General features: G+C 47.7%; 1 protein-coding gene across 2 annotated transcripts in view; it reads left to right on the forward strand.

The window, feature by feature from the left end:
• The first annotated feature begins 591 nt into the window (after positions 1-591).
• The window catches only part of APIP (APAF1 interacting protein), a 31,857-nt gene continuing 15,041 nt past the window's right edge, over positions 592-17,407 (forward strand). For both annotated transcript variants that reach the window (XM_084851481.1, XM_084851488.1), the window contains exons 1-2: positions 592-713; positions 8,821-8,921. In XM_084851481.1, the coding sequence (XP_084707607.1) occupies positions 654-713; positions 8,821-8,921 (161 nt within the window). In that variant the 5' untranslated portion in view covers positions 592-653. The remainder of the gene's footprint in view (positions 714-8,820; positions 8,922-17,407) is intronic.

A 17,407-nucleotide genomic window follows, 5' to 3' on the forward strand; every position in this document is an offset into this window, starting at 1 on the left:
GGCTTATATTATTTGGGGTTGGACTCGATGGCCTTGTAGGCCCCTTCCAACCCTACTATTCTATGATTCTGTATGATGTATTAAGGGATTCTGTTACTTGGAAAAATCTCCATATAATATTAAAGTGGTTATTTGGAGGGCATGTGTGCCCGTATATACATGAACCACTCTAAGGCTTCATCTAGCAGTCCCCACTCGATTACTCTGGAAGTTTGGAAGAGGAGCAGAAACAGCGCCTAAACAAACATGTAAAATGGCATCCCCAGATGGCAAACTCGGGGCAGGAGTTAACCAGATACAGAGGTGGTCTCTGCTCAATAGACATTAGCCTGTGACTGCAATGTTAATCCCATGCATCTTTACTGGGGAGCAAATCCCGTTCAGTTTAGTAGGGCTTACTTTTGAGTAAAGACGCAACGGATCAGGATGCTAATCATCCCACCTGAGATCAAAGGCTACGGATCTCGGATTCATTGTTCTTCTCGCCCTTTAGTCCGCCCCCGTTAGCAGCGTTGCTGCTTTTGCAAGCGGCTCAAGGAAGCTCCTCCCTGCGCCAAGAGCTGAGAAGGGCCCGGGGTCTTTTTTCTCTTCGGATTCATCAGTCCGGGGGAGGACGGGGACGAAACGAAAGGCCCTTCGGCCGTCTCAGTGCAATGGCTGAGCGGCGGGGGGACAGCGGCTGCCCGTGCAGGAACGGCTTGGATGGCGCTAAGGTAACGGGGAGAACCGAGGAACTCAACCACAATCCGTCTCCGTCCTCGCACAGAGGAGGTGAGGCGAGTGGGAGTGAAAATGCGCTCTCAGCTGAAGCTCTGGGCGCTTGCCGCCGCCTCTTTAGGATGGGGCATCTGTTTGAAGAACAACACAGCGCTGGTTTTGGGAATAGGATCGCTACCAGATCCATTTAATAACTTGCATGAGGTCCCCCCCCAATCCACAGATAAAGCCTTCATCCCCACGTTTGAGATGACTGCGCTGCTGCCTCGGTTTAAAATATTGACCCAAGCTATATAACAAATAAGAACGCGGGAGAAAAAGAGGCAAGGAGGCTTCACCCCTTTAATTTCTGGCTATCATCCAGTCATTTAAAGATGCGGTGCGATAATGCAATCTAACCTGTTACCTCCTGACTGGCAGTAGGTAGTGAATGTGAATGTCCACAAGCATGAAAAGTATGAGAAATGCTGAGATAGACTATTTGAGTTGGATGTCAAAGCACCACTAGTGGACCGCTTTGATTTTGCAGAAACAAAATTCTCTCATTCTGGCTTCTGTGTGTTCTGTGAAAAATTAGAATGGTGACACTGACAGGACAGAGTGCCTTTTGCCAATGTTGGTTCCTCAGCTGGTAATTGCACGACTCTCAGCACAATCCTATGCATGTCTACTCAGAAGTAAGTCCCACTGAATTTAATGAACCTTGCTCCCTGGTAAGTGTGCATAGGATTGCATAGGATTGCAGCCTTAAGGTCCAATCCTCTGCATGTTTAGACAGAAAAAAGTCATACAGTTCCCAGCATTCCCCAGCCAGCCATGTTGGCTGGGAATGCTGGGGGTTGTAGGACGTTTTCCTGTCTAAACTTGCATAGGTTTGGGCCCTTAGTCTCCCACCCTCCCCAGTTTCTAATTTCCACTCACCTATGAAGCTTACTGTGGCCTTTGGGAAAGTGGCTAACTTTCCTTATAGGACTATTGGGGAGTAGTGCTTAAACACTGCCTAAGGCGCAATCCTGTGGCTGCTAGGCAGCTGCTAGACAGAATAGGATAGGGCAGTTCCTGGAGAACCAACCCCCACCCCTTCCCACACCACTTCATAGGCAGTGCGGATCGGCCCCGCACTTGTAAAAGCAGCACGGAGTGGCAAAAATGGGGCATTCCCTGGGGCAGGGAGGTCGGAAATACCGGTACAACGCATCCTATGTGTCATCCAGCCACCGCTTCCCGTGCTCCGAGGTCCCGTGGCTAGACAGCTGGAATCGGCTGTCTAGCCACAAAAGCAAGGTGGGGGGAGCAAGGAGGAGATCCACGCCTCACCACTCCTCCCACCCTGCACTGGATAGGCAGTCGCCCCCGGGGTCGGAGGCAGCCTTTGATCCACATAGGATTGCTCCCTCCATGTCTTCAGTGACTTTCAATTCTTTGTTTCCATATGTGTATTTTGAAATAGGAGATTGAGTCCTTAGATGCCACATGTCCTCTGTAATTAACTACTTTGCTGACTCAGGGACCTCTGTGTTTCGCCCAAGGAAAGAGGTAGATCAGAGTTACAGCCAGCCTTTGTGTTTTCAGAAATAGAGATAAGCCATAGCTTCTCTATCCCTAAATGCATTGCTAGGTGTAATCTGATACCTGCAACACCAGCACTGACTAATTCATTCACACTGGAAACCTCCATTTTGAGACTAGGTCTTTCTAAACTGTGACCTCATAGCTACTACAACATCTGCCCAAATATTGGGACTTTGCTGTTTCAAATATTGGGACTTTGCTGTTTCAAATATTAGGACTTTGCTGTTTCTACCCCTATCCCCTGATTTTTGTACCACCTAGCGTGATGAAAAGTTCTGGAGTACATGAAAGCTTGCCCATTTTTGTGGAATCTTGGTTGGTAAATATAGTAACAGAAGACTCATGGATCTTGGTTGAGCTTTTTTCCTTGTAACAGCCAGCTCAAGGTTACCTGCCTGTGTGGAGGTGGCTGAAAATGCTTTCATGTGGCGTCACTCCGTGTGTGGCCATTTGTCCTGGGCTTATTGCATGAGTCAACCTAGGCATGTGGAGTTTTTTCATGTCAGCATCTTCGTGGTGCTGAGATGATCCACTTAATTGGGATTACTGGCATGAGAACTCTACTGTGAAGTGCCACTATGGGAAGAACTGCTCTCTTGAAGTAGTGTTTGAATCATCTTTAACTATACTTAGTATTCCAAATGGAGATTGTATATATTGTATATAGATGGCTTTTTGAGCAGCATGTCATTACTTTGAATTGTACTGAATCAGTTAGGGCGCAATCCTATGGGGATGGGTGGCGGCCTCCAAACTCAGAGGCGACGGCCTATCCAATGCAGGGCAGGGGAAGTATGGAGGGGATCATTCCCTCTGCGCTTCTCCTGCCCTGCATTTGCAGCTAGACAGCTGATTTCAGCTGTCTAGCCACAGGAAGGCAGAGCGGGGGAAGTGGCACATAGGATGTGTCGTACTGGCATTTCCACCTTCCCCACTCCAGAACACCCCCCTGGAACGCCATGTTTTGGCCACTCCACACTCGTCTTCAGAGTGCGGGGATGTTCCGCGCTGCCTCAGAGCCAGCGTGGAAGGGGGGTGGGGAGGTCGATTCTCCAGGAAGGCTCTGAGGTCAGTACCCGGAAAACCAGATATCCTACGGTCGTCTAGCAACTGACTGGCAGCCATAGGATTGCTCTCTTAGTCAATATAGAAGAGCTATAACTATTGAGGCCTTGTTCACATGTTGCATGGCCACAGCAACATCTGGAAATATTTATGCCTGACATTTACATTCCGCCATTCAAGGTAGCTTCACAACATAGCATGTAGTTATGAATAAGTTATTATGAATAAGCTCAGTATTGTCTACACTTTGTTGTTGCTGTTCAGTCGTTCAGTTGTGTCCGACTCTTCGTGACCCCATGGACCATAGCATGCCAGGCCTTCCTGTCCTGCGCTCTCTCCCAGCGTGTGCTCGAGTCCATATTACACTTACTGGCGGCAAATCTCCAAGGTTTTAGATGGAGCTTTTCCAGCCTTACCGTAAGACGTTCAGGATTGAACCCTGGACCTTTTGCATGCGAAGCATGTGCTATACCACTGAGCTACAACCCTTCCCTGCCACGGAATATTTTTAGAAGCAAAGGGAAATCCTGAGGTGACAAAGTGCATTTACTGTTTTCAGTATTCTTTTACAGTGAGGTCTTTACGCTTCTACTTGTCATATGATGGGGTAAGGGGTGGGGAGGGGGGAACTGAGCAAAGACGTCAGTAGGATAATATAGTGCTTGACTAATTCCATCCTACAGCCATGTGGCACAGTAAGCACCACGGCATCTGGAGCAGCATTTTTTTCTTGACGGGAGAGGCAGAGATGTAGAGAAAGTGGATAGAGAGATGCTTGTCTCCCTTTCTCAGAATCTTAGAACACAAAGTGATCCAATGAAACTGAAAAGGATGTATTTCTTTACACAGCACATAGTTTAACTGTGGAATTTGCTGCTACAAGATGAGCTGATAAACTGACAAGTTTAGATGGCTTTAAAGGGGGATTAGGTTATGGCTACCAGTCTTGATGGCTGTATGGTACCTCCAGGCTCAGAAGCAGCATACCTCTGAATATTGATTTTATGTCCTGCTTTTGGGCTTTTCATAGGTATCTGATTATGGAAGGGGCCATAGCTGAGCAAAGAGCACCTGCTTTGCATGCAGGAAGTCCCAGTTTCGATCCCCAGCATCTACACTTAGGGCAGGAAAAGCTCCTGCCGGAAACCCTGGAGAGCCATGTTAATTTGGCCCTGTTTAACTTCAGAACCTACACCAATTGGGTTCTAGACACCCTGGTGGGTAACCAAGCCAAGTCCAAACAGGCAAACATCACCACAGACTGTAAACGTAAATTGAAATCTATTAAATGCTTTCTTTAAGAAAATTACAAAAATTAAGAAAAGATAGCATGGTGGTTATATGAGCATTAGAAGCTTTCTCTGTGATTACATTATCGGCAGTGAAAGAAAATGTAACATAAATATACGATTAACTAAAAGAATTGCAATTGACAAAGCTGGCACTACAAATGTAGTGAGCGAGATAACAAATTGAGCTTCTAACATTATTGTTATGTCTCCTCCTCAAAACCCTCTTGTTCACAACTTGTGTTGTAAAGCTAAACTAAAACATGTTAAAATTTCTAACTCTCCTTTTTTACTTTCTCCTGCACTTGAAAATAAAAAGCTAAGCTAAAGCATTACTAAGTTCCTCTAGGCATGTGAAGAATTAAACTTACTTAAATGTAGAAGCTAGAATGAAAGAAAAACCAAAGACTTGGAAATAATTCCAAGTTCTATCTTCAGAAATAAGATGAGCAAGCTCTGTTGTTTTAAGTCTGCTATTGTATTTTAAAGCTCCGCATTGCTGCTAGGCTTTATTGTGGTTTGTACTTTTATATTGTCGTTTTAAGCTTTTATATTTTATAGTGTATTTTATGATGCATTTTGTGCTTTTAATTGTTGTGAACCGCCCAGAGATCTTCAGCTATTGGGTGGTATAGAAATGTAATAAATAAATAAGACTGAATTAACAAGCTGCTGCCAGTCAGTGTTGACAATGCTGGGCTAGATGGGCCAAGGATCCAACTCGGTATAAGGCAGCTTCCTATGGTCCTGCCTCACTGTGGGAAGCAGGATGCTGGACTAGATAGGCCTTGGGTCTACCAAGCAGGGCTCTTATGAATGTTGAGGTGTTCTTTCTGGCTATTGTGCCAGTTAATGGCTCGTAGTATGCCTTAGGCTGCTGATGGCTGCACACTTGACCTGTACCATCCTGGTCCAATGTGCAGCACTGCTCTACTTAGAAAACGCATAGGAATTATTTTGGCTCAACAGCTTAATGGCTGTGATGTGTCTGTGCTTGCACAGGGCTTGGATCCTAGGCTGATATGATCAAATTCTGTGTACCTTAATGTTGGTGCTTGAAGTGGCACATCTGATCTTATGACATGGGCTTTGTTCAGTTGATTGGCAATCGCTATTCACATAGTCACTATTCACACAGATCAACTCCACTCACGAATGGCCTATTGCATATTTGGAATACATGTCAGATTTTATGTATTTTTTAAAAAGCGATTGGGGCCTTTGTTGTACAGCTTAAGAGGAAACACAATGGATAAATTCCTGAACTTCCCTTGAAATGTTAGAGCAAGTCGGCAGGGTTTTTTTCTTTTTCATCAACATACTTCAGTCCTGTTGGCTTAACAGTAATTCTGTAATTCCTTGGTGAATCCCTTTGCAAATGTCTGGTATTATGTTAATATTTAGCATAAGATGAAGCTCAACTTGAAAGATGTTACGGTGAGATTAAACTTATTTTCATCTTATGCATATGTATATCATTTTTCTTTGCAGCAAATAGCGTGTATAAAAGCTAGACTAATAGATAATAATATGAAACGTTTCAAAGGGAGCTTGATTTTTATAGCCAAATCCAGATTAGTAATGATTTGCAACATTAAGCGGTGTAAACCTGCATAGTTACGTTGTGTTCAATAGAGATACTTCTATTTGCATGAACTGTGAAGCTACCTTGAAGTGTTTACTTGGCATCTGCTAAAATGTGGTAAATGAAGAATGACAAATTGCAGTTGTTAATGGTAATTTCAGCAAAATTCCATTTGAAAGCTATCTTTTAACTCCGTTACTGATGACAGCTTCACTCCTCTCAAGCTGAATGAGTTTCAGAAATCTAATTTATTTTTTCTCGAATTTAAATGCAAATATTTAAAAAACCTGTTGGTGGCCCTTCTTTGACAAAATATATAGTCAATGAACTTGAGCACGCTCCAGGAGAGAGCGCAGGACAGGAAGGCCTGGCGTGCTATGGTCCATGGGGTCACGAAGAGTCGGACACGACTGAACGACTGAACAACAACAACATAGTCAGTTCTAATGAAATATTTAAAATGAAGCATCTATTGTGCATCTTAAGTAGGTGTATTAAAACCAAACTTTTTCAGAGCTCTACATAGAAGTAAAGAAACAGGTACTGTGATTTTCTGTGCCTATCCAAGAAGGCAGAGGAAACCGTTCATCAAATCACAGAAGGATTTCATCTCTGCAATCCTTTTGTGCAAAGCAAAATCATATTGTCTCACACATTTGGTTTGAACTAAAGACTCCGCCCACTTAAATAAATCTTAGTTAATTATATGATTTTTCTGTTAATCAATTAAATATATAAATTAATCAATTAAATGCATAAACACACTCTCTGTTTTTAGAGAACACGTTGCGGCAGGCACCATCTTAAAAGGAGCGTTCCCTCTTGGGTGAAAGAGAAGAGGGAAAGTCTTCTAAGGGGGCAATCATATGCATGTTTAGACAGAAAAAAAGGACTACAACTCCCAGCAAGTCCCAGCCAGCATGGCTGATGCATGCTGGGAGTTGTAGGAGTTTTTCTGTCTAAAGGTATAGGATTGCGCCTTAAGTGACTGAGCTCTTTATACTTGTTCTAAATACTTGTATTTCAAATAATTCTTTCTTTTTTTAAGTCTGTCTAGTTAAGGCACAGTCCTACTGGGATGGCCATAAGTTTCTGAACTCAGAGGCTTAAGGCCATCCTATGCAGAGCAGGAAGAGCAGCAGAAGCGATCTTTGCCTCTGCATTCCTCCCGCTCTGCAATTTGACTAGATGGGGGGTTTGCCCATCTAGCTGGGGCACTGTGAAGCGGGAGGGAAGGAGGCTCGGGAGGTTTGAGGATATATTGTAAGCCGGCCTCCCGAGTCCCTTCCCCACCCACCAGCATGCCCCCTTTCCCTCCTCTCCGTGGTTGCCTTTGTGGCCTCAGAGAGGCAGCCAGCACAGTTCTGTCCATGCCAGCTGTGAGGGGGAGGTGGCGAGGAGCTGGGATTCCTGGCTCCGAGGTCGGAGTGCTGACTCTGACCTCAGATCCAGGAATCTGAACTATCCTATGCCCCCCCGACTCTGTCTAGGGGCCATAGGATTGCTCCCTCCACAGTTGTAATCAGTTAAGAGCGCAATCCTATGGCTGCTAGTCAGCAGCTAGACAGCCATAGGATTGATCAGTTCCCAGGAACCAACCTCAGAGCCCACGCTCTGTAGGGCCCCAGGCCTGAACCAAGCTATTAGTAGTTTTAGAGGGGCTTAGATGCTCTCTGATTTTGGTCAGTTGGCTGCTGTTTTCCCTAACAAGCCTCTTGATTTACCGGGATGAGTCAAAGGTCGATGGCCACAGCACAGTGCATTCCATACTAACAAGCTAGAAGGCCTTATCAGGATGGGCCTGGGAAGTGAAGTTTGTTTGTCTTAAAGGTGCAGGTGGCTGGGCTGAGAAAGTTTCCGGTTGTTTTCCTTCTCTACAAGCCCTGCTAGTTTATGATGGGAAAGTGGTAGATGAATACTAATTGTATTGCTTGCTGCTGTCATGCTGCCTCACTGCTAACATGTATGGTATAAAACCCATTTTACCCCATGGCTCTGGGTTCAGAGAAGCTGTGTGATCCAACCATTGGGTACGCCTGTGTGCTGGTTGTACTCAATAAAGTATCTCCTTGTAAGTAAACCTGGATCTGATTTATCACTATCTTGGCACCTCTAAATTAAGAGTTCGAAGCCTACTGCAGGGGCAGTACACGCTCTGAGGTTGGTTCCTGGAGAACCGACCTCCACCTCCTCCCGTGCCGCCTCGTAGGCAGTGTGGATCGGCCCTGTGCACAGCGCTCAGAAGAGCATCACGGAGCGGGCGAAACAGGGCGTTCGTGGGTGGAGCAGGGAGGTCGGACATGCCAGTACAAAACTTCCTATGTGTCATCCAGCCACCCCTCCCTGCGCTCTGTGGTCCCATGGCTAGAAAGCCGTAATTGGCTATCTAGCTGCAAAAACAGGGCAACAGGAGCACGGAGGACATCCACTCCTCACTACTCCTCCCACCCTGCAGCGGATAGGTGTCGCCCCCGGGTTTGGAGACAACTGTCAATCCGCATAGGATTGCTCCCTAATCTGATTAATTAACTAAACACTACAACCTTGATTTGAAAGGTTTAAATGTACAATTACTTTTCGTTTCTCCTACAGGAGGATTTGCACCCACGGAATCTGATCCCGGAGCTTTGCCGGCAGTTTTACCACTTAGGATGGGTTACCGGGACTGGTGGTGGAATCAGCATAAAGCATGGGTGAGTGGTGTGTTGTTTTGTTTTTTAGATTAATGACCACTTCATCATTAACTGATGAATATCATCATTAACTGATGATAAATCATCAGTTTGTGAATAGTAAAACATGACAGATGTTGCAATGTAAAGTAGATGCTGGTGACTTCAAGCCGTTTAAGCTGGCTTGATATCCCTGCAGGAAAAGGCCCCTTAAGTGCAATACAACAGCTCAAGGATGGTGTGGATCCAGATAAAGCTGTCACTCTTGTATCTCTTAGGGCACAATCCTATGGGGATAGGCGGCCGCCTCTGAACTCAGAGGCGACTGCCTATCCAAAGCAGGGCAGGAGAAGCTGCAGGAAGGTGGAGCAGGGGAGGAGGCTGCCAGACAACACATAGGATGTGTCATACTGGCATTTCCACCTTCCCCACCCCGGAACGCCCCCCAGGACTCCCCGTTTTGGCCACTCCACGCTCCTCTTCAGAGCGCAGGGACGTTCTGTGCTGCCAGTAAAGCAGCGCAGAAAGGGGGAAAGGTCGGTTCTCCAGGGTTTTCCAAGGTTGGTTCCCGGAAAACCAGATATCCTATGTCCGTCTAGCCACTGACTAGCAGCCATAGGATTGCTCCCTTAAGCAAGTAACTTTTTGAGTGCTCTCAGCAGAATATAAATAATCTCCACCAGCTGACAAGAGATCATAAAGTGAACAATTTAGTGCAGGTGCATTGCTCTAGATGGAGTTTCTAAAGAAATGTGTACATGAAATGTTTCTAACTGAATAGCTTCGAATATTTGTATTTGTGGATACTTAGCTCCTCTAAGTGGTGATAAAAGGAAAAACAAGCAATCCATTTGCATAAAGGAACATGCAAGATACGTTGGTCTGAATGAAGAGGTAAATTATATTGGAAAGTGTCTATCCTATGGGCACCCAACCTCTAGCAAAAGAGTAATACGTGGATTCAAATAGTTAAAGTTTGGGTACTGAGCAGTTCAAAAATGCGTTGGCTCAAGGTATACTGTCACTTGCCATTTCTATCTTGTATCTTGCCTATGTGGGAACCAAGAGGGTTTGCTTGGCGAAAAAGGTGAAGCTGGAAGGCGAAAAAGGTGAAGCTGGAAGGCAAACAAAAACAGAGGTCACAGTCGCAACCAAAGGGAGATTCCAGGGTCCCCTGACAGAGCAAAGAAAGTTTCAGAAGACTGGCTAGAAACTGAGAGGAGGGGTGAGCAACTATCAGTGGCTTGGTCTATGGTTTTGGAGGATAAATGGGAATGTTGTAGAGATTGCAGGGTGGCCTGGAGCTGGAAGAAGGGCTGGAGCATTTTACAAAAAAAACTGCATTCAGAAGCCATTAAATTGCAGCCCAAGCCCACCAGAACGTTCCTCCTCCTCCAGGGTTGCTTTTCCAACCTCGGAGAGGCAACTGGTGCGGTTCTCTCTGCGCCATCTGGGGGGGGGGGGGGGCTGGGGCTAGATCTCTGACTCCCCCTTCTGAGGTTGGAGTGCAGTCTCTGACCTCAGAGGAGTTTTCCAAGCCATCCTGTGGTCCTTGCAACGCTTGCACAAGGACCGTAGGATTGCTGTCTTAGTATGCTTGTAGATCTTTGCACTGCTACTGCCTTTTACTTTGGTTCTGACATTTGTTTTACTTTGCTATTTCCAACTTCTTAGGTTTTTATATTATGTCTTATGTTTGTGTATTTCATGGCTTTAAGTTTTGTTTTGTGAATCGCCCAGAGAGCTTTGACTACTGGGCAGTATAGAAATAAATAATCAGAAGTGGTAACATTCTTTGACACAGTAGTCCAGTTTGAATGATCATATCCCAGCTAAATAAGCTGAGATATGCCCAAGGTTTTTGTCTGTGTGCGCCATCCTTGAACTGCCCCTCATCCCCTCACCCTGTGTTGCAATAAGACAGGAAACCTTCAGTTAAAGCATTTCACTGTTATGTCCAAACCAGGAAACTGTGGTTACCAGGTTCAGAACATGCCAGGATCTTAAACCAACTTCAGTTCATAGTTTAAGATCCTGGCTTGTTCTGAACCTGTTATCTATAGTTTAGCAGTTCGGATGTAACAAGAAACCATGGTTAATTGAAAGCTTCTGGGGTTAAACTGGAGCATGCTGAGAAGAAAAGGGACTGTGTGCTCAGGCTCAGGACTCATTCATATCTCTGCTTATTAAGTGAAGATATGGTAGTCTAAACCAGGCCACTACCCCCATACCTAGTGAGGTAGCTTTGATTTAATTCTTCCATTATTACCATATTTTGGAATTAAGGGGAAGGAGAAACAGGGTTTCTGTTTCTAAACGTGATTGCGACCAGGTTCTCATAGGGAAGGACAAAGAATTCTGAAGAGATTTTTTTAAAAGCCTGTTTCACAAGCCACCATGACCCCAACAGTGTCTATATAGGGAAACATACAGTCAAGACCAGAAATATTGGAACAAGGATAGCTGTTTTGGCCGTTGGCCTCTGTACACCACCACACTGAAGTTGAAAGGAAACACATCCAGATGGGAGCGAAGTCAGGACTTCCAGCTGTAATTCAAGGGGTTTGACAAAAGTGGGGCACTAACCATTCAGGAAGGACAGCCAGTGGCATACACACCCATTGTTGGTGCCTCATAAGTAACGGAACAAACCAACATCATTTCAAACTTAAGGATCGCCTTTAATACCTGGATGAAAATCCTTTGCAGTCCAGGGCCTGCAGGAGAGGCCACCACCACCACCGGGGAAGAGGCGGGCCTGCTGCTGCTGGGCCTGCTGTTGCTGGCCTGCTGCTGCTGCCGCCGCCACCGCTGCCGCTGCCACCACCACCAGGCCTTCCCTGGAGACTTCTGCCTGGCAGACCGCCAGTCCCTGCAGGACCAGGCCCCCAGGTACCAAGCCAGCTGTGCTGCTCCATCTGCCCTCCCTGGAGGGGCTACATAAGCTGGCTGGCTGAGGTGGCCTGGGAGAGCCAGGGCCTGCAGGAGAGGCAACCACCACCACCGGGGAAGAGGCAGGCCTGCTGCTGCTGGGCTTGCTGTTGCTGGGCCTGCTGCTGCTGCCGCCGCTGCCACTGCTACCACCACCACCAGGCCTTTCCTGGAGACTTCTGCCTGACAGACCGCCAGTCCCTGCAGGACCAGGCCCCCAGGTACCGAGCCAGCTGTGCTGCTCCACCTGCCCTCCCTGGAGGGGCTACATAAGCTGGCTGGCTGAGGTGGCCTGGGAGAGCCAGGGCCTGCAGGAGAGGCCACCACCATCACCGGGGAAGAGGCACGCCTGCTGCTGCTGGGCCTGCGGCAGCGGTGGCTGCTGCTGTTGCCGCCGCCACCACCACCACCACCACCACCACCACCTGGCCTTCCCTGTGGACTCCGGCCTGGCATTATTTTTAAGGGGATTTTTAATTGTTGTGTGTGTGTGTGTGTGTTTTTCCTGGGGCATTTTGTTGTGGTTTTAGGGGTGGGTAGCCTGCCTGATAGGCGGGAGCGAGGGGGTATGTGTCCACCTGATGGAGGCAGTGGGGGGAGTGTTGGGGGCCAGAAGATACCGAGGCTGGGCGGCAGGCGCTGGCGGAGGGCTAGGGGCAGGCCATGCCAGGTAAGGGGAACAAGGGAGAGATGTGTAGTAGCTGTCCCCTGCTCCGGGCCTGTCCAGAGCCAAAGGATGGCTGGGGGAGGCGTGACCCCATCTTCTGGCCTTCGTTTGTTGCTCTGCAATGCCAGGTCTGTTACCCAGAAAACCTCCCTCATCCATGACATGATCCTGGATGAGGGTGCAGACCTGGCATGTATTACGGAGACCTGGCTGGCCGAGGCTGCTGCTCCAGCCCTTGCAGCCATGTGTCCAGCTGGATTTTCGTATGCACAGCAGCCGAGGGCTGGGGATCGGGGAGGGGGAGTGGCTGTTGTCTATCGAGGGTCCTTGGTCTTCACCAAACCCCCTCTCCGGGAGACCAAGGTTGCTGAGTGCATGTACTGGAGGCTGGGCCTGAAGGGCAGTCTGGGGATTCTGCTCATGTATCGTCCACCCTGCTGCACAACTGACTCCCTGGCCAAGGTGCTTGAGGTGGTCTCTGATGTGCGTGTACAGTCCCCTAACTTACTGGTGTTGGGGGACTTCAACGTACATTCGGAGGCCATCCTCACAGGGGCACCTCGGGATTTCATGGAGACCATGGCCTCCTGGGAGCTGCACCATATTCTAACTGGGCCCACCCATGTAGCCGGTCATGCACTAGACCTTGTGTTTGTTTCTGGAGAAGTGGGGAGTGATCTGGAAGTCGGGGGTATATCCACCACCCCCTTGTCATGGTCAGATCACTATCTGGTGACGTTGGACTTCTCGGTTCCACAACCCCTCCGCAGGGGTGGAGGACCCATTAAAATGGTCCGCCCCAGACGTCTTATGGATCCAAATGGATTCCTGAACGCACTTGGGGATTCTCTGGGGCATGCCAACAGCCACTCAGTCGAGACCCTGGTGGGTGGCTGGAATGCCGCAATCACTGGGGCATTAGATCAGGTGGCTCCGAAACGCCCTCTCCCCCTGAACAGGGCTCGGACTGCACCATGGTCCAATCCGCGGTTACGAGCTCTGAAACAGGAGGTGAGACGGCTAGAGCGCTGATGGTGGAAGTCTCGCTCCAAAGACGATCAGACACGGGCTAGAGCTGTATCTTCAGCCTATCACGTGGCGGTGAAGGCAGCAAAAAAGGAATATTATGCTGCCTCCATCGCATCTGCAGAGTGCTGTCCCAGGAGGCTGTTCTAAGTGGTCCAGAGCCTGGTCGGTCCTGTGGCTCCGGAACCACTGGAGCATTCTAAGGCCTCCTGTGAGGCCTTGGCAAGGCACTTTGCAGATAAAATTGATCAGATTGGGTGTGTTACTCTGCACGCTGTGGATACAGTTAGTGAGCGAGAGGTGGCCTGTGGCAAACCGGTTTTGTGGGATCAGTTCCAGCTTCTTCCTCCTGATGAAGTGGACAAGATGCTTTCATCGGTACGGCCGACCACCTGCTTACTTGATCCTTGACCATCTTGGCTCATTATGAGCTGCAGAGAGAGACTGGGTGAGGGGATCAAGGTGGTGGTGAATGCCTCCCTTGAGGAGGGAGTGATGCCATCAGCCCTCAAGGAGGCAGTGATAAGACCCCTCTTAAAGAAGCCCTCCTTGGATCCTCAAGTTTTGAACAACTTTAGCCTAGTCTCAAATCTGCCTTTTTTGGGCAAGGTGATTGAGCGGGTGGTGGCGGTGCAGTTGAAGGTACACTTGGAAGAAACTGATTATCTAGACCCATTTCAGTCGGGCTTCAGGCCTGGGCATGGGACAGAAACGGCCTTGGTCGCCTTGGTAGATGATATGAGGAGGGCTCTGGATAGGGGTGAATGCTCCTTCCTTGTTCTCCTCGACCTCTCAGCGGCTTTCGATACCGTTGACCACGGTATCCTCCTGGACCGCCTGGAGGGGTTGGGCATTGGGGACACCGTATTGCGGTGATTCCGGTCCTTCCTCTCGGGCAGGTACCAGAGGGTAGCACTGGGAGAGGAGGTTTCGGACCCGTGGCCACTTACTTGTGGGGTGCCACAGGGTTCCATCCTCTCCCCAATGCTATTTAACATCTATGTGAAGCCGCTGGGGGCTATCATCAGGAGGTTTGGGGTGCAGTGTCATCAATATGCGGATGACACGCAGCTCTACCTCTCGTTCAAATCTTCACCAAGGTTGGCCGTAGAATCCCTGTCCAAATGTCTGGAGACGGTGAGTGGCTGGATGGGGAGGAACAAGCTGAAGCTGAACCCTGACAAGACCGGGGTACTTTTGGTGGGAGACAAGAGGAGGCTGGGGGATGTTGACCTGGTGTTGAATGGGGTACGGCTACCCTTGAAAGACCAGGTCCGCAGCCTGGGGGTCATTTTGGACTCCCAGCTGTCCATGGAGGCTCAGGTATCAGCTGTGAGCCGGACAGCGCTGTATCAACTCCATCTGATACGGCGGCTGCGCCCCTTCCTTCCCGACCATCTGCTCCCATCGGTAGTACATGCCCTGGTCTCCTCTCGTTTAGACTACTGTAATGCGCTCTATGTGGGGTTACCCTTGAAGACGGTTCGGAAACTGCAGCTGGTACAGAACGCGGCGGCTCACCTGATTAAAGGCAGCCGCCGGCGAGATCACATCACTCCAGTGCTGAAGGAGTTGCACTGGTTACCAGTTGTTTTCCGGGCCAAATTCAAGGTGTTGGTTTTGACCTTTAAAACCCTATATGGTTCCGGCCCAGCCTATCTTAAGGAGCACCTCCAGCAGCACCAGACAGGCCGCTTAACAAGATCGGCCTCGGATGGCCTTCTCTCTGTCCCATCAGCCAGGACAGCTAGACTGGTGGGGACGAGGGAGAGGGCCTTTTCTGTGGTGGCCCCCACTCTGTGGAACTCCCTCCCTAGGGAACTCCGCCATGCCCCCTCTTTAATGAGCTTCCATCGTGCATTAAAAACGTTGTTGTTCAGGCAGGCATTTGGGGTGGGTTAGGGTATTTTAGAAAATATTTTTATTGTAGAATTTTATTGTTTTAAACTGTTTTTTACATCGCCCAGAGTGGCTGGGTGACCAGCCAGATGGGTGATTAATAAATTTAATAATAAAAAATAAATAAAATGTTGGGGGTTCCAGTGAACAGCTACCAAATGCAAATGTAACACTCAGAACCTCCTCAAGGCCTTTTATCTGCTTGATTGGTCATGAGGCACCCAGGAAACAGGCCACCCCTGGCCATGCAGCTGCTTGTCAGCCATTCATTCCATTACTCATGAGCCACCAACAATGGGGGGGGGGGTGTATGCCACTGGCTGTCCTTCCTGAATGGTTCATGCCCCACTTTTGTCGAACCCCTTGAATTACAGCTGGAAGTCCTGTCTTTGCTCCCATCTGGGTGTGTTTCCTTTCAACTTCAATGTGGTGGTGTACAGAGGCCAACTGCCAAAACAGTTATCCTTGTTCTGATATTTCTGGCCCTGAGTGTAGGTCTATTCAAATTGAGCGCTAGAAACTTGTCATCTTTTTAAAAAGGAACTTGGGACTCAGAGGAATCTGATATACATGATACCTCATTAGAAGTAATTTCATTCCATGATCAGGCTGTTTGGAAAATTGACTGACCTCGTTTGAGATCTTCCCTCTCTCTTAACTGTATAAGCCACAAGCTCCTGAAGCCGGTATGTTTTGCATACATGTAAGTTTACTGGACAAAGTTTACTGGACAGATATGATGGTGCCTTCCTGCAGCAGGGAGTTGTGAACCAGGATCCTTCTGGGGCAAGGCTGGAGCTTTGCTCTGTGAGCCCCTGCTTCTTCAGTCATACATTTCGTTTACAGCTGTTTGCTTGATAAATGCATACATATATCTGAACATATGAAGCTGTTGTTATATTGCATCCAACTGTTAGTCTGTCCAGCCCAGGATTATCTACTCTTGGCTGGGAGAAGATTCTTGGGCAAAGAAATGTCCCTCCGATCTCCTGATCCTTTTTGCCAGGGTTTTCTTCATGAAATGCCTTCTGATAACAAAATGCCCATGTTGATAAATAATGTGTTAAAATAAGAACTCTTTTAAAATTGGTAATATTCCCAAAAGATATCCTGTGGGATTTTTATTTTGTCTTCAAATACTTGCCCGTTTAGTAATCGAATGGAATCTTACTCCTTCACAAATGGCGACAATCCCTTTTTCTGTAGAAAAATGCCACCGTTGTCTTCACATACAATGAAAGCTGTGCTTAGCTTGGCCAATTAACCACCAGGTGTCTCTGCTCCGCATGATTCGAAATGAGAGCTCCTGCTCCAAAGCTCCATCTAGTATCAGTATAATTATTAACAACCACCGTTCCTCTTGCGGGGCTTTACTTCATATCCCCACACTGTTTACACACAGGTATGTGGAATATCTTTGCTCCTTCTGTCCCATACACTTTGGAAAGAAGTCCCCTTGGATTCAGCAAGCTGTGCTTTGACTTCAGCTTGCTTGGACCCATTGCTTCTGTTAACTTACCCTAGTAGCGTGGTGTTTCTGCAAAAGCATATACGTTTATAGCTGTGCAAATTAAAATGACTGCCACATCTGAAAACTTGTACGATGTAATCACAGAGGATTTCATATACAAAGCCTTAAGGGCAGCCACAAGTAATAATATCTAAACTGTATCACTGCTGGGTGTTCTAGGACCAGCTAAGCCTAGAGCAATGGATTTATTTATTTATTTATTTAAATTTATTAATCGCCCATCTGGCAGGTCACCCAGCCACTCTGGGCGATGTACAACAATAAAAACAGTTTATACAATAAAATTCTACATTAAAAACATCACATTTCTAAAATTACCCTAGCCCACCCCAAATGCCTGCCTGAACAACCATGTTTTTAATGCATGGCGGAAGCTCATTAAAGAGGGGGCATGGCAGAGTTCCATAGGGAGGGAGTTCCACAGAGTGGGGGCCACCACAGAGAAGGCCCTCT

This window comes from Heloderma suspectum, chromosome 1 (assembly GCF_057233095.1).
Source record: "Heloderma suspectum isolate Gila_16-S chromosome 1, 16-S_ref, whole genome shotgun sequence".
Classification (NCBI taxonomy): Eukaryota; Metazoa; Chordata; class Lepidosauria; order Squamata; family Helodermatidae; genus Heloderma; species Heloderma suspectum.